At 34.6% G+C, this 25,253-nt stretch overlaps 1 protein-coding gene across 8 annotated transcripts in view; it reads left to right on the forward strand.

Moving 5' to 3' along the window:
• Window positions 1–21,144, forward strand: part of Ankrd13c (ankyrin repeat domain 13C) — a 91,954-nt gene extending 70,810 nt beyond the window's left edge. For 4 of the 8 annotated variants that reach the window (XM_074079769.1, XM_020180247.2, XM_074079768.1 and 1 more), the window contains 4 exons: window positions 3,590–3,669; window positions 5,221–5,319; window positions 8,479–8,579; window positions 18,898–21,144. In XM_074079769.1, coding sequence (XP_073935870.1) covers window positions 3,590–3,669; window positions 5,221–5,319; window positions 8,479–8,579; window positions 18,898–19,028 — 411 coding nt within the window. In that variant the 3' untranslated portion in view covers window positions 19,029–21,144. Of the gene's footprint in view, window positions 1–3,589; window positions 3,670–5,220; window positions 5,320–8,478; window positions 8,580–16,361; window positions 16,462–18,897 lie in introns of those variants that run through there. The other 4 variants (XR_002213356.2, XM_020180248.2, XR_012449863.1 and 1 more) reach the window with 4 other exon arrangements.
• Window positions 21,145–25,253: the final 4,109 nt, after the last annotated feature.

The following is a 25,253-nucleotide window of genomic DNA, read 5'->3' on the forward strand; positions in this document are numbered from 1 at the left end:
AATTTTTGCCTAAACAAATTGTGCAAAAGCTTCAAAATGCAAATAAAACTGTTACAAAGTATATAACTCTCAAAAAGTATATAACAGATGGAGTTTATAAAAAGTTGACATGTTACTAAGTTTCTAAATAGTTTTCTAAGGTCAAACTTCATTAAACTAATGTAAGACTAAAACCCAGTTCTCTGTCCAAGCAAGGAGGCCAAAAGTAGAATAGAAAATACTGTTCTACTTTTACTAACATTTACCAAGAAACTGGCTTAAAGAAAAAGAATTTTGTGTTGTATCAAGATAATTGCTTGTGTATCTGTGCCAGAGACTTTTAAATAACCACTTTATGAACAGCTGTTATTTTAGATGATTCTAGTACATTAACACCCTATGTGCCTGTGACTAAAAAAGTAGAGCTGTATGTCAAAAATTTAAGTGCTATACAAGAGTTTACAAAATTAAAGGTGTAAAATATTAACACATGGAAACAAACAAGTGCTCTCTTTATGCATTATGCATTGTGTTTGGACTTTGAACATAAAACTTGGCACTCTGCTGTTATAATCAGTACCATTCATATGAGAACAATAAACCTGCCATCGGGCAGTCCTACTATGTAAAATGTGGCTTACATCTATCTGTCTTGCCTGAACGAGCATTTTTGTATATATGATATGCACTTAAGTGCATATAATGAAAATTAATTCATGTAACTAGCATTGTCCCTTCAGCTTATAAGAGGTCTCTAATGCTTATGATTTTTGTCAGTGCTGTAAATTTATTGTTCTACTTCAACAAAAGGAAAAGCTAAGATAAGATACTTCCATGTAGTTACGTTGCTGACTTTTTTAATAGGAGAAATGTATGTATGTTTCCCAAATATATAAGCCTTCAACAGTACAGAGCTGAGGAGAATAATTTACCAAGCTGGCATCCTTCAAACTAAAATTATCAGTAGTGCTAGCCCTTTTCAGACTTTTGCTCCTGTGCTTCATTGTATCATGACTCATCTTTAAACAAAGATAACTGGACATGTCCAAATATTGTATACTCCAAAAAATGACAATAATCATTAAGAGAATTTAGTGATGGTCATCTAGAAAATACAACTGTAAACAAATATATTCTACTTTATTTAAGAGGCAAAATTAAATGAAGATTTATATGTAAAAGTAATAGTTTTTTGGGGGTGAGGGTTACTGGATTTGAATTAAGAGCTTTGCATTTGATGGGGGCTCTACTGCTTGAGCCTCATCTCCAGTCCAGTTACTGACAAGAGACATAAAGATTATATCATTTTTTATGCTAAAATAAAAATTTAAATGTATTTTTAAAAGGACATGAGCTTGATGGTCCTGACATAATGCTGTCTGTCCTAATTATTATCCTAAAATGCTATATTAAGTGTAAATAACTAGACTTTCATCTGCTAAATTCAGACCATGGCTGTTCAAAGTCTTTTGTTTTCCAGAGCTTTTTCTTTTTTTTCTCTTTTCAGTACTGGGATTTGAATTCAAGGCCTTGTGTTTACTAGACAGGCTCTCTGTCACTTGAGCCACTCTGCCAAGTTTTGTTCCTTTTCTAAGGCATCAGCCAAATTCATGGAAAATGACTCTTAACAAGTACTTGTTTACTTTTTCTTTAAATGTTTGCTCTTGTTGGTTTTATTTTGTATTTTCTTTGTAAAACCTTGTAAATGTTGTCTGTTTACATTTTACACATGTACAACTCTGACAAAGCAACCTGAGCAGTATTTTGAGATGGACAAACAAAATTAAATTTAAAAATGAGCTCCAGGTAAACTCATCTCAAAAGCCATTCCTTGTTGCTTAAGTTTTCCGAAAAGGGTCTTTTTAGCATTAATTTTTAGCTGCCTGACACTGTTCATCCTCCCACCCCCCAATATGGGATCAAATCATACCAATTGGGACAGCAACAGGGGATAATTGAAAAATAAACCACAGTATGGTTAAGCAGAAATGTTTTCAGAGAAAATTGTTCAGAGAGGACGGGGAAAGTGTTAGAACTGAAATGGGATTAAGCTGAGTGCTGTGGGATGCACCTGTAGTTTCAGCTACTCAGCAGGCTGAGGCAGCAGCATCAAGAGTTTTAGGTCAGCTAGAGCCATATAATGAGGCCGTGTCTCAAGAGACCAATAATGAAATATGGGGTCACTTGTGTCAGATCTTCCAGACACAATGCTGAAAGGGTTCTTACTCACGGTTGTCTGACACTAAAGCTCTTCTACCAGGCACCTCTGACGAAATCTTTGGCAAAGGTCTTCTATTGAAGTTGTACAACAACAACAACAACAAAAGGCCGTTTCTACCAAATCCAAACACATTTTTTTAGTGACTCATTCTCATGGAATTATTGGGGAAAAAAAGGAATCTACACAATTATTTAATTGGATGTCATCTAACTTTTGACTTTCCCTTGTCTTCTGCTTTATAATGGTATTTCTACTTGTAAGCTTAAACAACTGGCTCCTTTGACTTACATACTTCAGCTATTACAACTTGTCCCCTTCTTGTGTACTAGTTTAACATTCATAAGGACAGCTACAGAGCCAAATTGGCTAGTGTCCTAAATCCCTGAAGACTGAGAAATGTTCAGCATAGGTACTTAGAAACTGCTTTTGCTAAGGGTCACTGTCTCTTGTGCCCACAGGTAAACTGAAAGCAAGATAAAAACCTGATATCCCTGCCTCCATTTTACATCTGTCTCCTTTGCTTTGTGTCTTTCCTAAAGTCACCCTGGATTTTGGGAATGGCAGGACTGATTGACAGTGTCTTTATGACAAGGGATCAAAACTACCCCCATGGGATAGCAGAGCTTCACACGATAGATCACCTCTCAAATGTGGATAATTACCTCTGATGAGGAGGCTGCACCGTGGAGCAGGTGTAAACATGTCATAGGACCAGATGTCCCTCCCATTGATGACAATGATAATAACTTCTCTGGAATCTTTTGTACAACAGAGCTGAGATAATGATCAATCAGGCCACACTTTGCCTGGGGCTGCTAATTATGCTACATCTCACCCCCTGCCCTGTTTGTGTAGTACAGGTCCCTAATGTTAGAACAGTTGGTGTGCCTCTTTTCATGAGCATGCACCCATGTGTGGGTGTGTGCTGTCCTTTCCTGTACACTGGCGCCTTGCCTATGAGGCATGTCTGTTATTTCTGCCTTACTTACCGTGTAAATCTCTGCTGTCTCTTGCTTTGTGTCTCTGCCTGAAAATTCCTATTTGGCTTTTGGAGACAAGGATCTAAAGGGCCAAGTAGAGAATCCCTTTCTTTTGGGGATCTTCCTGAGACCTTCATCTACCACTAGCCATAGAACTCTCTTAAAAGAAATCTTTTAAAGTAGTATATTAGGTAGATTGATAGTCTAAATAGTTTGCTGTTTTCTCTATTTGTTGTTTTGATTTTGATGCTGGGAGGTGAACCTAGAGTGCCTTGCATGTTCACACACTGTACCACTGAGCAATACCCCAAACCCCCAGTTTGCTATACATTTTAATTTTGTATTTTAAAAAATGTGACATTTTTCTTTCTTCACACTTCTCACCTTTTTCTTTGTTATTTTTTGGCAGCCAGTCCGAAGACAGTCCCTTACCCCTCCTCCTCAGAACACTATTACATGGGAAGAATATATATCTGCTGAAAATGGAAAGTATGTGTTTTTGGTTTATGTTTTCTTTGGATTTTTCTAAAAAGTAGAATATGTGAGTACTTTGGTATAAGACTTTAACTTGAACCACTCCACCAGCTCTTTTTTATGATAGGTTTTTTGGAGATAGGGTCTTGAAAACTGTTTGCCCAGGCTGGCTTTGAACCTCGGTCCTCCTGATCTCTGCCTCCTGAGTAGCTAGGATTACAGGTGTGAGCCACTGGTGCCTGGCCTCTTCATCATTGTTTATAAGGCTATTTATTCACTGTTTCCTGTTTGCCTTTCTAAGTTCATCTTCTTATCGTTATTTATTTGTTTCACCCTTCCTTCCATAAAACCTGTGCTACTGTTGTATTACTACTACTTAATTAGAGTACATAGAACATAACTTGTGTTTAGTATTACTAACACTTTATAGAATACTTGGAATATTGCTTGTATTCAGTACATGTTTGTTGACTAAAAAAAGATCAATGAATAAAGAAAGAATGTCTTTTCAATGAATGAATAAAATAGTTTTTTCTGGGCAGCCAGTATTTTCTTTTGGTTGAAAATGAAATATCACCTACCACTAGGCTTAGGAAAAAATTGTCATCATTTCTTTTTTTTTCCAGCTTTATCAGACATTTCTTAACAGGCTTATTACATTTTTATAACTTCTCCATAATTTCTCTCTGTCTTAATGTTCTGTAGTATTAAACATGTTCTATGAGAGGCCATTCTGTTGAACTTGCCTCGTACACTAGGCACCCAGCAGATCAGACCAAACAGGAATGAAGTACCATGTGGCATGTGTCACATAATCAGACTTAACTTTGTATCAGATCAGTTTTCCAAAAAATCCCAGGAGATTCCAGTCAGGGTGAGTCAGTGCAATAAGGAAGTCCCGTCTGTTTTAATCTTGAAAAGAATTAAAGCAACCAGAATTTTGAAGCAATGGTCCACTTTTTAGTCTGTTTCTGCTTTCTTTAACTCTTTCTGTGTCTGTAGAGCTAACCACGTATGCTCAGTTCATCAGAACACATTCTGTTTTACAGAATGAGTGTTGCCCTTTCATAAAATCACAAACAAGTGAATTAAATTTTTAAATTTTTGTTGTAATTTTCTTTGGACAATGATTGCCATAGAATTCTTTGTTTTTCATAATACTTGCTGATGAATGCTACTATAATAGTAGATTGAATTGAATAAGTGATGTTAAGATGTGATACTTTCAAAGTTTGTTTTTTCTAGTGATTTTCTTTGTTCCTAGTAATAGTGATTATTGAAATTCAATTATGCTCAGTGGGAATTATCTGATCTGATGGTTTTGTTTTTTCTGAACTCTTACTCTGCTGTTTTATTTTTGTTACACTGGTCTCATTTCTTATGTACTGCTTATTATTTTTAGTGTAATTTTAATTTATTTCTATAGACAGAGTAAGAAAAATTGAACTATTAAAATGTCAATGGAAGATGACAAATTCTTCTCTGAAAGATGGTAGCCTATTGAACAAGTTTCCTAACATTTTTTTCTTTTCTCTCCCTCTTTCTCTCTCTCTTTTACTGTTTTAGAGCTCCTCATCTGGGCAGAGAACTGGTGTGCAAAGAAAGTAAGAAAACTTTTAAAGCCACCATAGCCATGAGCCAGGAATTTCCCTTAGGGATTGAATTGTAAGTTTGTTTTGAACTGTACATATTGATAAAAAATCTATTAAGCTGTGAAGGTTCTAGTAATATTTGCAACTGGGTGGTGTATTTCAGGTTTCTAATCATAAAAGCATGTAGTTGTCTTTTCACTTCATTTGATTTTGGCAGCACTGGGGTTAGAACTTAGGACCTCATGCTTGCTATACAGGCACTCGGCCACTTGAGCTATTCTGCTCATCCTGTTTTGTGTTACGTATTTTTGAGATAGGGTCTTGCCAACTGTTTGCCTGGGCTGGCTCCCATCTGTAATTCTCCTGATCTCTGCCTCTTGACTAGTTAGGATTACGGGCGTGAGCCACTGGCGCCTGGTTCAAGTAGCTGTTGTCTTGAATAGTGTGTGTACTTTTTCAGAAATTTTCTTTTTCACAAAAGTATTTTTATTGATTTCTCTACATAAATTTTTGAATTGTTTTTAAAAAGTTATTAAAGTAATACATGACTACATGCTTGAAAATAGTCTTAAGACTATCACATAACTTTTAGTTAGTTATGTGATAACTTTTACCACATTAATAGTTAATGACTGGTATATTTTTATCTAAACTTACCTGTGTTTTTACATTTTTAATAAAAGTGGCAAATGGTCTGTATTTCATTCTGTCAGTTCCTTTTTTTCTTTTAAAAGTGAGTGTATCTTTGAGTTCTAACAGTAACTACTTTTTTTGTCTGTTATTTTTTCCTTTTTTCTTGATATTTTTATAGTATTGATATATTGTCATTTATTTTATCATGTCCCTACTGATAAACATTTTAATTATTTTTAGTTTGTTCCTATTATAAACAATATTGCAGTGAACTACTTGACTATATCCTTTCAGACTTGTACTGACCAGATGCTCCTTTAGAAAAAATAAAATCTCATTTGGAGAGATGAATGGAATGGGAGGGAGGTGGGTAGTTAGAGCTCACTCTTGATACTATTGTAGCTTTAGTGTCATTAAAATGGGATGGCTGGAATGAGTTGAAGCCCCAGGCTATTTTGTCTTCCTAGTTCCTTCCCTTTCTAATCTTGCCCAGTACATTAAAAAACTAAAAACTTGGCCTGATGCATTAAATTTTTTTTTTTCCAAGAAAAAAGGCAGGGCCCATATTTTACAACAAAGTCCATGTATATAGCCTGCTCCTGGACTTTGCCTCATACCTAAGCTTTAGAAAAGTAGATAGAACATTCTCTATAGCCCAAAACTTATAGATCAGAGAGAGAAAAGTCATAGAAAATGCTAGAAGAGTGCTAACTACATATGCAAACCTGTCATAACCCATCATATCTAGGACCCAGTTGACTCCATGATGTACCACTTTTATATTCTACTACTTACTAATAGAGAAGCAATGCAGCTAATTTTATGATGACATCAGTTTTAGGAGGTAGTCTAAATTCAGATTTGTGATTATGTGAAAAAAGTGATATCTTTAGTATTTATAGGATGTGGCAATTGCAACCACTGTCCTTGAAGAAAAGTAAAATAAGGAACACTGAATACAAAAACCAAATAAAGATTTAATTCTAGAATAAAACGTTAAAGAACTGAAGAAAATTTTCTATAAAAATTTTCTATGGAAAAGCACACAATAGAACACGAAGTCTATAAACCTAGATCACTCTAAGATGAGCTGAAAGATAATAGAATGAAATGAAGATTGAACAGCTAAAGAAATAAACTGAGAATTAATAGCACTATTAACAAACATATGGTGGGGGCGGTGATGACTCAAGCCTGTAATCCTAGCTCCTCAGAAGGCAGAGATCAGGATGATGATCTCAGTTCAAGGCACAAAGGGCTGGTGGAGTGGCTCAAGTGGTAGAGTGCCTGCCTAGCAAGCATGATGCCCAGAGTTCAATTCCCAGTATGGCCAAAACAAAAATATGGGTTGAGGGTATGGTTTGTGGTGGAGCTCCTGCTTTGAAAGCATGAGACTCTGAGTTCAAACTCCAGCACTGCCAAAATAAATAAAAAATGAAACAAAAAGACATTAGAGAAGAATAATGAAGAGACTAGATGTGACTGAAAATTAAATTTTGATAGCTTACAATTTATGAATTGAACAGATGAAAGGAATTAGATAAATAATAGATATGGAGGACAGAGACAGTTCAACATAGGAAACCATTGTTGTTCTACTTAAATAGATAACTTCCCAAATGTAACTGAAGTTGTTCTTAAAATATGGCAGAAGTAAACTTCTGTGAATGGAAAACCTACTCTGTATTATAGCATAAGGTTTCAAGAAAAATGGGTACATAATAATCAGTAAAAATTATGATTAAAGTTTGTTAATAAGAAATTGAAGGCGTCCAGGCAGAAAAGAGGTAAAGTCAGCTTAGCCTTACATTTTCTCATATTTTTGACATGTGACAAAAGAAAAATCGGCTGGGAGTATGGTTCAAGTGGTAGCATACCTGTTAGCAAGCTCAAGGCCTTGAGTTCAAACCCTAGTATCACCAAAAAAATAAAAAAAAAGTATGGTTTGGTAGTATATCTAGCTAAGATGTCACTTATATATCAGGGCATAAGGATATTCTCAGATACAAAAGAATTCAAGAAATACAGCATCTATAAGTACTTGTTGAAAGAAAGATAGTACTACTTGAAGATTAAATCAGTCCAACCGAAAGAGAAAGAAGTTGTAGCATAAAAAAATAGTATAACCTGAAATTAATGTGATTCATATTTCCCTTTAAATATAATAGCAAGAAATACTGGTTATTAAATGAATGCAAGAAATCGAGGAATATTAAGCACATAAGAGACTTTGAATACATCTTAATAAATTGATATTGAAATTCAGCCATGGAAACTGTCTACTTCAAGAATTTAGGTATTTGTGGATTTTAGTAAGTAAACAAGTATAAGCTTTGACTGCATTTAAACAAGGGTCTGATATCAAACTGGAAATTATGGCTGCAAAATCAAGTAAAAGTTACAAGCAGACATTAAGTAAAAGTTACGAATAGACAATACAGCAGAAGGAATAACAACAACAAAAAAGAGGAAGAAGATTTCATCTGTAAATGTAGAAGTTAGTACTACTATTTTGAATCATATAGTTTAAAAACAACATAATGATGCACAGAAATCAGTTTGAACAATGAAAACATGGTTTTCTTCTTCCATTTTTCAGATTATTGAATGTCCTAGAAGTAATAGCTCCCTTCAAGCACTTTAACAAGCTTAGAGAATTTGTTCAAATGAAGCTTCCTCCAGGCTTTCCTGTTAAACTAGGTAAGAGACAAATTTAGATGTAATGTTAGTATCTTAGAAATATGGAGTTTTTAAAATATAATAAAGCATAAAAGGAAAATAGATTTCCTTGTTTTTATAAAGTTTTTCTTAGATGCATTGATACTTATATTTTTATTTCTGTATATAAATACACATATATAAAGTACCTGGTGAGAGTTCTAATTCTGCTTGAATTAAATGAACTACAAGGGATATGAAAATATTTTATACAAGATTTAATGAGTGCCAGGCATGGTGTTATACATCTGTAATCCCAGCTACTTGAGCAGTAGAAACAGGAGGACCTGGAGTTTGAGGCCAGCCCAGACAAAGTTAGTGAGACCTTCTCTCAGAAATAAAATAAAAACAAAAAGACTGGGGGTATTGCTCAAGTGGTAGAGCACTTCCCTAACAAATGTGAGTTCTTGAGTTCAGTCCCCAGTACTGAAAAAAAAAAAAATTGAAAAAGAAGGAATGGATGAACTAATGCTGCAGAGTAATGTTTTTAATGTGAGGTGGGGAGGCTGGGGTTTAGCCCAAGTTTTCAGCATACTGTTGAGGTTCTGTATAGATTATGGAGATAGTAGTCACTGTTTATGGATAATTATATTGATACATTTTATTTTTCAGACTTAATATTTAAACTTAATTTCATCATATGCAATTGTGCATTTTTTTGTGGTTTTGGGGATTGAACCCATTATTTTGTGTATTCTAGGCAAGTGCTCTGCCATTCTAGATGTGCTCTAGAGCTACATCTGTAGTCCAACAGTGATATTTTGAAACAGTAAACTTTCATTTTTACACATACTCATCTTTGTAACTTATGTCAGAAAACTAGGAATAAGAAATGATTAAAAGGCATTTTAGAGGAGTTTAGACTTAGATTTAGTATTAATTTAAGCTTTAGGAGAGTCTTTAATGCCATCCATTGATCCACATACCCAATATTTAATCAGTGCTTGCTAGTGTTAGAAACTCTTCCAGGAATAGGAGATAGCAAAAGTCCCTGTCCTCTTTGGTATATAGGTTCTAGTGGGCAAGAAAAATAGACAGTGAATATAATGTTTATATAATTCCTCAGGTATGTTTTTATCTTGCTTCATTCCATTTTATTTAAAAAAAAAAAAAACACATCTCAGAGAATTACCTCCCAGAAGTAATGTTTTTATTTCTAAAAATTAAACTTGATCATCTCACCTATCTAGACTTGGACATAAGCAGTTTTTTGATTAAAATAATTTAAAAATGCTGTTCAGAATGTCATAGTAGTTATCTTTTGCAATGAAAAAATGCTGGGAACACAGTGTTGATTTGAAGAAACCATTGATAAGATCTTAGGCAGAAGTGGATGAAACTGTTGTAGTCAAGAGCTGTGTGTTCTAGTCATTCATAAGAAATGGTTGTCTAAGATGTTTGTTTATTAGGTTGAAGGTGTGGCTCAAGTGTGAGTCTCTCAGTTCAAACCCCAGTACTTCCAAAAAAACAAACAAGTTAAAAAACAAAAAGGTTGAGTATTCTGCAGAAGTTTAAAACTGCACTGCCATTTTCATGACCAAAAAATATTTTAGGAGGCATTAAGAAGAGGCACAGTGAAAAATTAGAGGGCAGGGGTGAAACAGATGAGAATTTCAAGCTATTGCTGCATTCACATCTTATTTGAAATTACAAACGTAAATCAGAGCCCTATTCTATTGCATAGATTCTTCTGCGGTAGAAGTGTTTTGGAAGGAAAAAGGCTGCAGTACATTTTTTGTAAACATTTCTCTGATGTAGAGCCACCTTCTTAACAAGGGATAATCTTTTGTTTTATATTTTAGTAGGGAATTTGCGTAATTTATTTCTCTTGTTTCTTCATTCTGCTTTTGAACTGGTCTTGTAAAACTTCATTCCTGGCTTGGTTTAATTCTCTACTATTTCTGTTTCTATATTCAGGATAAAAAAACACAGTTTTGAGAAAAATTTGGAAATTGAAAGCACATTTTATGTTTTCAAGATCAGCCAGAGCTTTACGTACTGACTGTGAATGATCTTTACTCAGATTTGCTTCTTCTCTTATGCTGATCAAGGGCTTTTTTTTTTTTTTTTCTCTTTTACATAGGGTCGTGCTGTGTAGCCCAGGCTGGCTTTATTTTTTTATTTTTATTTTTTTTCTTTTATTCATATGTGCATACAATGTTTGGGTCATTTCTCCCCCATGCCCCCCACCCCCCTTCTTTAATCCCCCCACCCTCTACATTTCCCCCCCTACCAGGCAGAAACTATTTTGCCCTTATGTCTAATTTTGTTTAAGAGAGAGTATAAGCAACAATAGGAAGGACCAAGGGTTTTTGCTAGTTGAGATAAGGATAGCTATACAGGGAGTTGACTTGCATTGCTTTCCTGGACATGTGTGTTATCTTCTAAGTTAATTCTTCTCAAAGTAACCTTTTCTCTAGTTCCTGGTTCCCTTCTCCTATTGGCCTCAGTTGCTTTAAAGTATCTGCATTAGTTTCTCTGCATTGAGGACAACAACTGCTATCTAGTTTTTTGGGTGTCTTACCTATCCTCGTACCTCCCTTATGTGCTTTCACTTTATCATGTGATCAAAGTCCAATCCCCTTGTTGTGTTTGCCCTTGATCTAATGTCTGCATATGAGGGAGAACATACAATTTTTGGTCTTTTGGGCCAGGCCAACCTCACTCAGAATGATGTTCTCCAGTTCCATCCATTTACTTGCGAATGATAAGATTTCATTCTTCATGGCTGCATAAAGTTCCATTGTGTATAAATACCACACTTTCTTAATCCATTTGTCAGTAGTGGAGCAGCTTGGCTGTTTCCATAACTTGGCTATTGTGAATAGTGCTACAATAAACATGGGTGTGCAAGTGCCTTTGGAGTAACCTGTGTCACAGTCTTTTGGGTATATCCCCAACAGTGGTATTGATGGATCATATGGCAGGTCTATGTTAGATTTTTAAGAAGCCTCCAAATTTTTTTCCAGAGTGGTTGTACTAGTTTGCATTCCCACCAGCAGTGTAAGAGGGTTCTTTTTTCCCACATCCTTGCCAACACCTGTTGTAGTGATGTTGCTAATGATGGCTATTCTAAGAGGGGTGAAGTGGAATCTAGTGTGGTTTTAATTTGCAGTTCCTTTATTTCTAGAGATGATGAGCAATTTTTCTTATGTTTTTTGGCCATTTGAATTTCTTCTTTTGAGAAAGTTCTGTTTAGTTCACTTGCCCATTTCTTTATTGGTTCATTAATTTTGGGAGAATTTAGTTTTTTGAGTTCCCTATATATTCTGGCTATCTGTCTTTTGTCTGATGTGTAGCTGACAGATATTTTCTCCTACTCTGTGGGTGGTTTCTTCAGTTTAGAGACCATTTGTTTTGTTGAGCAGAAGGTTTTTAGTTTTATGAAGTCCCATTTATCTATGCTATCTCATAGTTGGCTGAGCTGCTGGGGTTCCATTGAGAAAGTCCTTTCCTATACCTATTAGTTCCAAAGTATTTCCTACTCTTTCCTGTACCAACTTTAGCGTTTGGGGTCTGATATTAAGATCCTTGATTCATTTTGAGTTAATATTGGTGTAGGGTGATAAACATGGATCTAGTTTCAGTTTTTTGCAGACTGCTAACCAGTTTTCCCAGCAGTTTTTGTTGAAGAGGCTGTCATTTCTCCATCGTGTAATTTTAGTGCCTTTGTCAAAGATAAGTTGGTTATAGTTGTGTGGCTTCATATCCGGGTCCTCTATTCTGTTCCACTGGTCTTCATGTCTGTTTTTGTGCTAGTACCATGCTGTTTTTATTGCTGTTGCTTTGTAATATAGTTTGAAGTCAGGTATTTTGATACCTCCTCAGGCTGGCTTTAAACTTGTGAACCTCCAGCCTTAGCCTCTTCAGTACTGAGATTAGAGGTGTGTGTCACCTCAGCTGACTGTAACAGCTAAATTTGAACTTTTTTCATCATATCTCCATCCCACATTAATTCCTCCTGTGATCTAAGCTTCTTGCAGAATGAGACTTTTTGTAACATAAATGAGATCTCTCTCACTACTCCCAACTTCCCATTCAGACTTTGTCCTCCAAGCCCCATCTTTTCCCTGTCCTTCTTGTCACAGTGGAAATGATGCCCCCTCTTCTTAGCCTGAATAATCTCTTCCTTTTGTGCTATGTATCTGTTCTCCTTGCTCTTTTAAAATGCTTGCTGTGTCAGTCAGCCCATATACCTCCCACTTCCCTTATCTGCCACCTTTTTACTATTAGTTGCTAGGGTTGCTTAGGTCTTTTGACATTTAATATTTAATTAACCAACTTAAAAAACATTCTGTCACTCCACTTTACCCAGCTCTTATTCTTTGCTTTTCATAGCCAAGCTATTTGAAATTCTACTTTCATCTCTCCATTCTTTTTTAAAATAGAAAAGGCAAGACTAAGGCAAGGCTTTTCTATTTTTTTCAAAGTGGTAAAATGTACACATATAAAATGTACACTTAGAGCAACTGCTGAAGTTGCTATACAAAGAGATATATTTAAAAGGAATATAGATATATGAAAATGAAATTTGAACAAATAGTCAGGTAACCTAAGGAATGCAGAACAAAGGAAACAAATTAAAAACAGAACAGAAAACAAAAAATAAAACAGCAGACTTAAGGCTTAACATATTAAATATAAAGGGTTTATATAGGGCATGTAAAAGACAGTGATTGGTATAGCTTAAAGGACAGTGATTGGAGTACTTGTCTAGCATGCAGGAAGCCCTGAGTTTGATCCTCACTACCACTATGAACAAAAATAAAAAGCCTATATCCATGCATAGTGGCATGTTCCTGTAATTTCAGCTCTTGGGAGGCTAAGATAAGCGGTTCACTTGAACCCAGGAGTTCAAGGTCAGCCTGGGCAACAGAGTGAGACCCCCATCTCTGAGAAACAGCAATAACAACAACAAATCCATGACCCAACTATATACTGTCTCCAAGAAATTCACTTCAAATATAATGATATAGTCAGGTTAAAAGTGAAATGATGGAAAGAGATATATGGTACAAACATAAAAGAAAATAGAACTAGCTATTAAAATTAGGTAAAGTAGATTTCAGAGCAAAGAAAATTATCAGACATTATATAATGATAAATGGGTCAATCCCTGAAGAGGACATAATATTTCTAAATGAATATACATGAAACAAAAAAGCTACATATTAGGTAAAACAAAATCTAAAGGAACTAAAAAGGGAAAAAATATCTAAAATTATAATTGGAGAGGGAAGGGGATTAAAGAAGAAAAATGGAGGTGGTAAATCTAATTAAGATATATTATAAGCAATTATGTAAATGTTATAATGTATCCCCTTGTACAACTAAAAATAAAATTATATTTGGAGACTTCTGTATCTTCTCAACAGTTGATATAAAAGAGACTGTTAGCAAGGATTTAGCACAATTCAACAACAAAGGATATAATTAACATTTATAGAACACTGAATTTAGCAGCAGAATATATATATTCCTTATTAATTCTCATGGAACATATATCAGAGTAGGCCATATGAGACATAAAGCAAATCTTGAGTAAGTGTGAAGAACTGAAAATTACAGAGTGTTTTGTCTGAGTACAATGGAATAAAATTAGAAATCAATAACAGAAAGATACACGAGGATCTCTAAACGCTTGGAAATTACACTCTTCTAAATAATCTGTATGTCAAATGAGAAATCTCAAAGCAAATAAAACAATAGATTGAACTCAGTAAAAATGAAATTACAGCATATCAAAATTTGTGGAACATAGGTAAATTAGTGCTAGAAAGGAAAATTTATAGTACTATATGCATACATTAAGAGAAAAAGAATCTCAATTTTTTAAGCTTCAATTTAAAGAATTTAAAAAAAAAAGAACAAAATCAACCCAAAGTAAACAGATGGGAAGAAAGAATAAAGTGTAAGAATCAACTAAAGGGAAAACAGAAAAAGTACAGAATAGAGAAAATCAGTGAAACAAAGGGCTCATTCTTTGAAAAGACAAAAACACAGAGTGATAAAACATGACAAAATTCAGATTACTGATGTAAGGAATGAAATGGGCTAGCACTGCAGACCTTGAAGAATTCAAAAGGATTCTAAGTGAAATAAGGAAAGAAAAGGAATAAAAGGAATAATAAAGTAAGAAAAACCTCCCCTAGTTATATATTACATGATTTTATAGCTAAGAAATCCCAAAGATTCTGTGAAAGTGGTAGAAACTGTAAGTTTTATTTATTGGAGCTATTCAGTGGTATGTCTGTTTTGGCATTGAACATACAGGCATTAAAATTAATAATAATTCAAGGAACAAATAAGTTTTTGTAGCTAACAAAAGCAATCTTATAGGCAAGATTATTTCTACAATTTACATGGGAAGTCAAAGAACTAGAATAACTGCATTGGCTTACTAGGGCTCCCAATAACAAACTATCACAAACTGGCTTCAACAACAGAAATTTGTTGTTTCACAGTTCCGTCAGTTGGGTTGGTTCCTTCTAATGGCAGTGATGGAGTTTCTAGCCTTCTAGCCCGTCTCCTAGCTTCTGATGGTTTTCTTTACCCTCTGGAAGCATCATTCCAATTTTCCTTGCATTTATCTTCTCATGGTGGTGTTTCTAGGTGTGTTTGACACCTAACTGCCCCTTTTTGTAAGAGAGACCACGCTGATGATGCATCTCTGTGAAGACCCTTATTTTTAAACAAGGTTACAGTCTGTCTTAAACATATCTTTTTTGAGAGGACCGGAATTCAGCCCATAAAAGTGGATAAAAGTAATTTGAAAAAGAATAATGTGTGAGAAATCAGTCTACGAGGTTTGATATTTATTATGTAGTTACAGTAATGAAGTGGTATTGAATGGGGGATAGTACATACAGATCAGCATAACAGAACAGATTATCCAGAAACAGATCTTCACAAAATATGTCCAACTAGTTTCGACAAAAGAGAAAGCAGTTCAGTTGAGGATAGTTGTTTTACAAATGGTGCTAAAGTAATTGGATATCCCAAAGCAACCGAAAAAAAGTTTATGCAAAAGTTGAAAGACATTATGAGCTTAAATGTAAAATAATAAAAATATTAAACTTTTAGGAAATAAACATAAAAGAAATTCTTACGGATCTAGATTTAGATGAAGAGTTCTTATTCTTACACATTAAAAGCATGATCCATAAGAGAAAAAAGTCAATGAATTGGACTTTATCAAAAATTAAAAACTTCACTCTGAAAGACTCACGTAGGAGTAAAATGATTGAAGCCATAAAATGGGAGAAAATATTTTTAAAATGCATGGCTAACAAGTCTAAAATCTAGACTATGTAAAGAACTTTCAAAATTTATCAGTAACAACCAAAAGAGCTAGAAAAGGGCAAAAGATAGGAAGATAACATCTCATCAAAGAGGATACATACATGCAAAAAGCACATTATCCTTTAGGGGCATGCAAATTAAAACCATGATGAGATAACACATACTTAACAGAATGGCTAAGATTAAACATTGTGGCAATACCAAATATTGGTGAGCAAGGATGGAGAGAAACTGGACCATGCATACATTACCTACTGTAATATAAAGTGGTACAGTCATGCTGGAAAATACTGTCAGTTTTTTCAAAAACTAAATACGCAACTGTTGTAAGTGATTAAGCAGTTGCATTCCTAAGCATTTATCTTAGGAAAGTGAAGATTATGTTCACACAAAACCTGTACACAAATGTTCATTTCATAGCAGCTTTATTTATTGTAGCCCCAAAACTACAATTTTCAACAGGTAAATGAACTCTGGAAATTGATACCATGGAATATTATTGAGAAATATAAAAGAATCAAGTATTAATACATGGAACAACATGATTGAATTGCCAGAGATGGTGAGTAAAAGAAACCCAAATAACAAAAAACAAAAGACAATCCCAAAGATTACATACTCTGATTCCATTTATAAGAAAGTGCTTAAAGACAAGCATGATAGTATAGAGCTGTAATCCCAGCATTCAAGACTTTGAGGCAGCAGGATTGTGAGTTGTAGGCCAGCCTGGGCTATATAGTGAAACTATTTCTCAAGCCTGTTTTGTTACCTCCCTCCCCCAAACAGTACTTTTAGTGAGAAAACTATTAAGAGTTTAGTGGTTGCCCGGGATTAAGGAGATTAAGGAAAGGGTGAGGCAGAAAGGAAGTGAATGTGGCTATAAACAAGAAGCATGAAGTCTCTAATAGAGCCATAGATATGCCAATGGGAATATAATTCACCTTTGCATATTGTATTTTCATTATCCTGATTTTGATAATTATTACTTGCCAGGTAGTACTATTGGGGGAAATTGAAATAAAGGGCACAGGCGATCTTTCTGTCTTCTTACAATTCTATGTGAGCCTATAATTACCTCAAAACAAAAAGTTTATTTGTTTTCTCAGTTATTGCAGATTTTTCTTCCAGTCTTACTGTGTTTGTTATTGACAGTCCTGTTAGATTTAGTGCAAACTCTTCTGTTTTTTATCTTCCTACTCTCTCTTATGATTTGACTTTTTGGAGTTATGGGTCAAAGAATGACTGAGACAAGTGATTCAGATTTCCTGATTCATTTGATAGAGTTCTTTGTTTCCTTTCTGCCTCTGGCTGCTTTTTGTGGAGCATATGTCTCTTCTCACTCTTGCTATCTATGTTATAGTCTCATATCTACTAAAACTTAAGGTACCCTACTAGTCTGATTGCAGCCCTCCACTGGCTTTTATCTCATCCAGAGTAAAAAGGTTTTTTTCTTGACCCAATAAACCTCACTGGATTTGCTACCTACCACCTCCACTCTCACCTCATTTTCTGCTAATGTTCCCCTTACTCACTTGGCTACAGACATACTGGTCTCCTTATCTGTTTCCAGAATAAACTACTGTCCACTTAGGACTTTTTGTAGTCCTTGTTTTTTCTATTTGGAATTGTCATCCTCTAGGCAACATCTCAGTTTTTGCTGAAAGGTCACTTCATTAAGGTTTTCCTTTGACCATCCTCTTGAACAACTCTTAACCACCAACATGGGATTTCCTATTCTCCATAGCATGCTTTAATTTCTCAATATTGTTATCATCACTTTTTTTTCTATATGTAACCTGTTTCTCCCAACCAGATTATATGCTCCATAAGTGAATGAATTTTGTTTCTTGTTTACTGATGTATATCCATTTCTGGGACCATGCATCAGCAATTTGTAAAAAGTAGTAATTGTCTTGGTTTTGCTGCCATATGGCTCAGTCTCATGTCACAACTACTCAAGTCATTTTCCAGAGAATAAAGGCAGCTCTGAACAGTCCATAAATGAAAGGGTGTGTTCTGTCTCAATAAGACCGCTAACAGTGAAATTTGAGATTCATGTAATTTTCACTTGAAGAAATACTTGTTCTTTCCTTCTAACAATTTAACAACACAAAATCCTTTCCTAGCTAACACTTTATAAAAACAGGCTAGTGGGCTTAATTTTGTTGTGAGAGCAGCACTTGGTGTCCCTCCCAGAAATAACTGGAAATTCCACAATTATGATTTTTATGAGAAAGTCTAAAGTTGTTTTCCTGTTTTTATTGTGAGAGTATTACTTTTTGCAAAAAACCCCACAAAACTAGGCTCATAATAGTGAATTTATTGTACATCTTTACACTTGAATTGGCTTTCATACTCCCAATTTAGGTTTTAAGGACTTATTTTGGGGGGGGGAGTTGGGGTTTGAACTCAGGGCCTTGCATTTCATAGGCAAGTGGTTTACCACTTGAGCTATACCCCAGCCTGTTTTTAGTGTTTTAAAACAAAAAATATTAATGCATTTCATTTGGGTTAGTAAGAATGAAAAAATTAAGCTCAAAGAGTGATAATAGTAATAAACTATAATCTGAAGAAAAGATTTCAAGATTCAAAAAGTGAGAAAGTAGTGTTCCTTTGCTCCAAGCAAAAGAAAAATGGTAGGATCTGGGATTGTATTCTTAAGATTGGGAAGAAATGAAATCATAGAATTCCTTTTTTAAATTTTGGTGGTGCTAGAGTTTGAACTCAGGGCTTTATGCTTGCTAGGTGAGTAGGTGTTCTATCACTTGAGCCACACCTCCAACCTGAGAGTGTATAATTCTTAATGTTTTTGTGTCTGTCCCTCCTCATCAGCACGTAAGCAGTTCCTTAAAATTATGATCAGCATTAGACATATATTTGGATGGTTTTGGTCCTTGATTAAATATTTTTACATATTAAGAATAGACATCTTTAATGGTACTTTTTATAAATGGATTAACATTTGATTTTACATTATCATTCATTGTTCTCTCTGTAGATATACCTGTGTTTCCCACGATAACAGCCACTGTGACTTTTCAGGAGTTTCGATATGATGAATTTGATGGTGTCATTTTTACTATACCTGATGACTACAAGGAAGACCCAAGCCGTTTTCCTGACCTTTAACTGACATGGAAAATGATGTCATCTAATCAAGAAAAATGATTGCAGAGACCCAGAAGTGAATCCAAACAGAAGGGACAAATGGTTTCATTTAAAAAAAAAAAAGGGAATTACTTATTGAATTGACACATCAGTAATATAATATAAAGAAATGGGCCTCTAATAAGAATTTCAGCAATTTTTCTGATGTGCCATTTTCAGTCTTTTTAAAAGTATACTTAAGTGTAATAGTTTGACATCTTAATGACCCTAAGACCTTCGTATGTAAAGCAGCTCTGAGTGCTGTGATTTGTTTTTAAAAATTTTTACACTTCTTGTTGAAATATATATGCATATAAATATATCTATATCTATATCTATATCTAAAACACTCCTGGACCATTATTGTAAATTAAATGTCTTAAGAGATATAAGCCCTTTTAAACTTGTCATCTTATATCAAGGTGATATTTATAAATATTCCTTCAAGCTTTGTTTTCATACAATGTAAACTCTGTAACATTATGTATAGTTCAGTAATTTGAATGTTTGTTCAATATAATGAACTAGAAGGAATGCAGTCTTCTGTAGATGAATGAATCAAATGGTAATCATTAAACAATTGCATTTATATGTTGCAATACATTTCAGAGGGGGTGTTCACTCTGCAGGGAATAAGGTACCTCCTTTAGCACCTTAGTGCAGTTCATTGTGGTGCTATTTGTTTTTACCTGAATTCTTTCTTCAATAGAAAGTGTTTGTTACTAATCTTCCTTTCATAGAACTTTTTTTTTTTTCCTAACTTGAGTTTTACAGTTCTTATGTTCATGATAAGGTATGGTTAGCATGCTTAAAGATCTTCTTCTAAACCTCAGCACTTTAAAGAAATTCCAAATTTTTAAACTTGCTTCCTAATGAGTACACAGAAGTCTGATTATTTTGTTTATTTTTAGTGGTATATAGCTGCATTGGTGTCAGTTTTAAAAAACAATTCACATATTTTAGACAACCCTACATATTTTATGCTTTCAAAATAAGGGAAAAACATTTTATATGCCAACAATATATTTGTTACATGCTTACGCCCAGAAGCATATACAAGATTGACAGTTCCTATTTATTTTTTTTAAAGTCACAAGAAAATACTGATTTTATTTCCAAAGTGTTAAAATTATGCATTACTCATTTTTACACCTAAAACTTTTCATATTTATTACAAGATGATTTGAAAGTCCAAGAAAGAAAATAAATTAGGAAGAATAATGTATAACAGTCATAAGCTATCATGTTGTATATCAAAGAACTTAGATAAATGTTTTTTAAATTTGTCCTGATGAGTGTGTCAAGAAGCATCTGTCAAGTTTTTTAGACCAATCAGTAGTTTAAACTTTCCAGAATTTTAGATAATTTGAAATGAGTGTAAATACCTTTATTGAAGAGATGATTTATTTAAAAATCCAAAGCCTCAATCATATGAAAAATTTTATAATACATCTTTAAAGCTCATCTTCCATACTGATAACACACTGCACATGTTGCCATTTTATTTAAGTACATTTTATAATGACAAAAAATAATCACAGGTTAAAAATTCAAAGACCTAATCACTACCTTACGTGGATCTGTTGAATTTTGAGGAAAGAATTGGAAAACTGAGAGTTAGATTTGTTGAATAGAAGTTGTCCCTCGTACTTAGGGAATCGTTGTAGATCAGTTGACTTAGGGATTGAATTATCCTGTCATGATTATACAGGGTTTGAGACGCCTTTGAAGGACCATGACCACTGTTGTTTTTACACTCCCTTATTTTCTAGGATTACGGTACACTTTCAGGAATATATTGCAAAGTTTTTCATAAGTGCAAACGTAGGGATAAAACATGGTAAATTGCAGCTTGGGATATATCAATTTCTTAGCAGCTGTGAATATTTTGCTGGGGTACACTGGAGATAGAAGACTACTGAAAATTTATGCACTTGAATTTTGCTTTTAGGACTTTTTTTTTAAAATAGTGGAATCAGATTATCCATTTCAAAATGTCTTTTCTCTGATCACAAACAACAAACTAATGTCAGTATCTCTCATGATGGAAAAAAGGAGCTAATTAATGCAAATAAACTTCACAATATTAGATTTTCAAGATGTGCCTTTTAATCTAGTTAATGAATGAAGCTATTTGTTCCTTAAAAAGATCACAACACTTATATTTCTATAATCTCACATAAAAATCAAGATTTTTTTAAATGTAGCTATATAAATTCTGTGTTTGCCACTTGTGAATTTAGAACCTTTAAAGTGTGGGGGAGCATAAAAATAGTCATCTTTAAATGGCCATTTAGAAATTCATATTATGGCCAAGAATCCAAAGAATCTTGAAGAAATTTTCTAATGAAACAACTTGCCCTCTGAAGACATGGTTATACAGAGAATTGTCAAACTTCACAAAAGGGAAGTGTATAGCAGATACCCTGATTTTGAGTTAAAGTACTTTGATAGTTTGAAAATTGACACGCCTGTCAGTGGATAGTAGATAGAAGCTGAATTAACTAATTTCTTTCTGTTCAGTATTGGTATTAAGCCTCATACTAATAAAAATGGGTTTTCTGGCCATCTATAATTACAGCTACTTGGGAAACTGAGGCAGGAGGATTGAAAGTTGAAGGCCAGCTTGGCAACTTGGCAAGACCCTCCTACAAAATAAAAGTTTAAAAATGGATAAGGATGTTAGCTCAGTGGTAGATCACTTGCCTAGCATGTGTGAGACTCTGGCTTAATCTCTAGTAGGCTTCCCCTTCCCCCAAAAAAGGGGGTTGCATAGTGTTTTCTGTTTTCTGCATACACTTTATGATTCACACCTTGGGGAGGGTGGTGGATATTGCTTAGTGAGCCTTTTCCCTAGTTTTCACTAAAGTCTACAGATGAATATTTTGTTTCAGGTTGCAAGCCATGAAAGAGATGGAGTAAATACTATTATTAAATAATTAAGGGGTGCGCCCTTTTGTTCATTCATGATACTTTGACTTAACAAACAACATACTAGAGAAAAAGTTGGAGGAACTTCAGGTGACTTCAAGGTCCTCCTAGCAGGCTAGCTTTATGAGCAAAAGAATTACTGTTCTTAGATTAATATAGGATACATGTCATTATCATGTATTTTAGATCATGCCACTATCGTTACAGCCCATTTTAGAGTAAGTACTTCTAGCTACATTACTACCTATGGTGTGTAGAATTACAATTTGACTTTTGCCATACACCCAAAGTACTGATGAAATCTAAGAGCATTCAAGAAAGGTACTTACTAATCATTTCTGGTTTTGATGTTTTGCAAGTGAAAATGGTTTAAACAGAAACATTGTATAACAACCCCACCATTTATTTACCTATACTCTCCATATGTAGTTACTGGTCATTAAAAAAGACTGACAATGACTGGTTGGGATTTTTTAAATAATGAGTATTTATTGGTGGCTAGGAATTTTGTAGCTCACACATATTGTGGGATGAGCCAACAGCTTGAGCCTGCATTTTTTCCACCATCCCCAGGACAGGACTTCAGCTTTTGAGTGCTGATTTATGGTGTGCTTAGCTCCACTCTCAAGAGTCCTGGCTTCTGCAGGACACCCATGCCACCATGGCCAGAAGCAAAAAGACATGACCAGTTTCAGGCCATTCTTGTTGCTTCCAGCTTTTTCTATCATCCATTCTTCCCTTCCCAACTGCCTGTGAACTTGAATCTCCAGCATCAGGTGCAAAAACTAAAAGCCTTAACCAGGTTATAGAATTGTTAAGGTTAAATCCCCACGTAAAAAAGCTGCTCTAGGGGTACTGCTTTTCTGATTAAAAACTGATCCATTAGTTTTGTGTAAAGTTAAAAACGATCTGTTTGATGTTTGTTCTCCAAAACTTGGTATTTAACAAGTTTTAACTTTGTCAACTTAGTGGATAAAAAAAAGGCAGTTTTTACACTTACTTTACTATTAAAAGTACATTTAGTGTATCTGCAGAAAGCTAATCCAATTTGTATCTGAAATATTAGGCAGAAAGTTGTTTAAAATTTTATCTTGAGATAACTGAACAGTAATATTAAATATTTGGAACATTTCCATTTGTGACCCTAAACCTTCAACTTCTCATGCACAAATTTTAATAAGCTTAAAAACAAAAGCAGACTAATTTTAGTGACAGTGCACTACAAAAATAATCTCTAATAAACTGTTTTGAAAAGGACATGAATGTGTCACTTCTATTACTTTTTTGGCGGGACTGGAGTTTGAACGCAGGGCTTCATGCTTGCAAAGCAGGCACTCTGCCACTTCCCATCCAGTCCATTTTCCTGTGGTTATTTTGGTGCTAGGGGTTCTCTTGAACTGTTTGCCCATGCTGGCCTCAAACTATGATCCTCTTGATCTCAGCCTCCCAAGTAGCTAGGATTACAGATCTGAGCCACCAGTCCCTGGCTTTCTGTTATTTCTTATAAAGACATTACTGGTCATTTAAAGCTTTGTATCACATCCTTTCTCTAAATTATCTTAGATTGCTGAACACCTTGTAGTATCAAGAATATCCCCACTGGCCCTAAATTATCTTGCTAACAGTATCGAAATCCACACTATTGACATAAAATGAAAATGGGGACAAAAACAAGACAGTATAACAGAATTAATGTATTTCCAATTCCAGATTATTGTATCAAGTAGCATTTAGGAAAGTTTTGAAACCCATCAAAATCACAGCAGACTTCTCAACAGAAACATTAAAAGCAAGAAGAGCGTGGGGTGAGATCTTCCGGGCACTGAATGAAAATAACTTCAACCCCAGGATACTCTACCCAGCAAAGCTATCATTCAAAATAGATGGAGCAATAAAAGTCTTCCATGATAAGCAGAAACTAAAACAATATGTGACCACAAAGCCACCATTACAAAAGATTCTGCAAGGTATCCTGCACACAGAAAGTGACACCCAACTTAACCATGAAAAGGCAGGCAGCACCAAACCACAGGATAAGAAAAAGCAAGACAGTAGAGAGTAACATCAAGTTAGGTACACACAATCAAACCTTCAAACAACTAAGATAACTAAATGGCAGGAATCACCACATACCTATCAGTACTAACACTTAATGTTAATGGACTTAATTCACCCATCAAAAGACACCGTTTGACAAAATGGATTAAAAAAGAAGATCCAACAATTTGTTGCTTACAGGAGACTCATCTCACCGACAGAAATAAGCATATGCTTAGGATGAAAGGCTGGAAGAAGATTTACCAAGCCAATGGCCCCCGAAAACAAGCAGGAGTAGCAATACTTATCTCTGACAAAGTAGACTTCAAACCTACACTGATCAAACGAGATAAAGAAGGACATTCCATACTAATAAAAGGGGAAATAGACCAAAAGGAAATAATAATCAATCTGTACGCACCCAATATCAACGCACCCAATTTCATCAAACATACCCTGAAAGACCTAAAAGCATATATAAACGCCAACACAGTGGTTGTGAGAGACTTTAACACTCCATTATCATCAATAGATAGGTCATCCAAACAAAAACTCAATAAAGAAATCCAAGATCTAAAATATGCAATAGATCAAGTGGACCTAGTAGATGTCTACAGAACATTTCATCCAACCTCTACACAATATACATTCTTCTCAGCAGCCCATGGAACCTTCTCCAAAATAGATCATATCCTAGGGCACAAAGCAAGCCTCAGCAAATATAAGAAAATAGAAATAATACCATGCATACTATCTGACCACAAAGCAGTAAAAGTAGAACTCAACAACAAAAGTAAAGACAAAAAACATGCAAACAGCTGGAAACTAAATAACTCATTACTTAATGAAGAATGGATCATTGATGAAATAAAAGAGGAAATTAAAAAGTTCCTAGAAGTCAATGAAAACGAAAACACAACCTACCGGAACCTATGGGACACAGCTAAGGCAGTCTTGAGAGGAAAGTTTATAGCCATGAGTGCATATATTAAAAAGATTGAAAGATCCCAAATCAATGACCTAATGATACATCTCAAACTCCTAGAAAAACAAGAACAAGCAAATCCCAAAACAAATAGAAGGAGAGAAATAATAAAAATAAGAGCTGAAATCAACGAAATAGAAACCAAAAAAACCATACAAAGAATTAATGAAACAAAAAGTTGGTTCTTTGAAAAAATAAACAAGATCGATAGACCCCTGGCAAACCTGACTAAAATGAGGAGAGAAAAAACCCAA

Source organism: Castor canadensis, chromosome 7 (genome assembly GCF_047511655.1).
Source record: "Castor canadensis chromosome 7, mCasCan1.hap1v2, whole genome shotgun sequence".
NCBI lineage: Eukaryota > Metazoa > Chordata > Mammalia > Rodentia > Castoridae > Castor > Castor canadensis.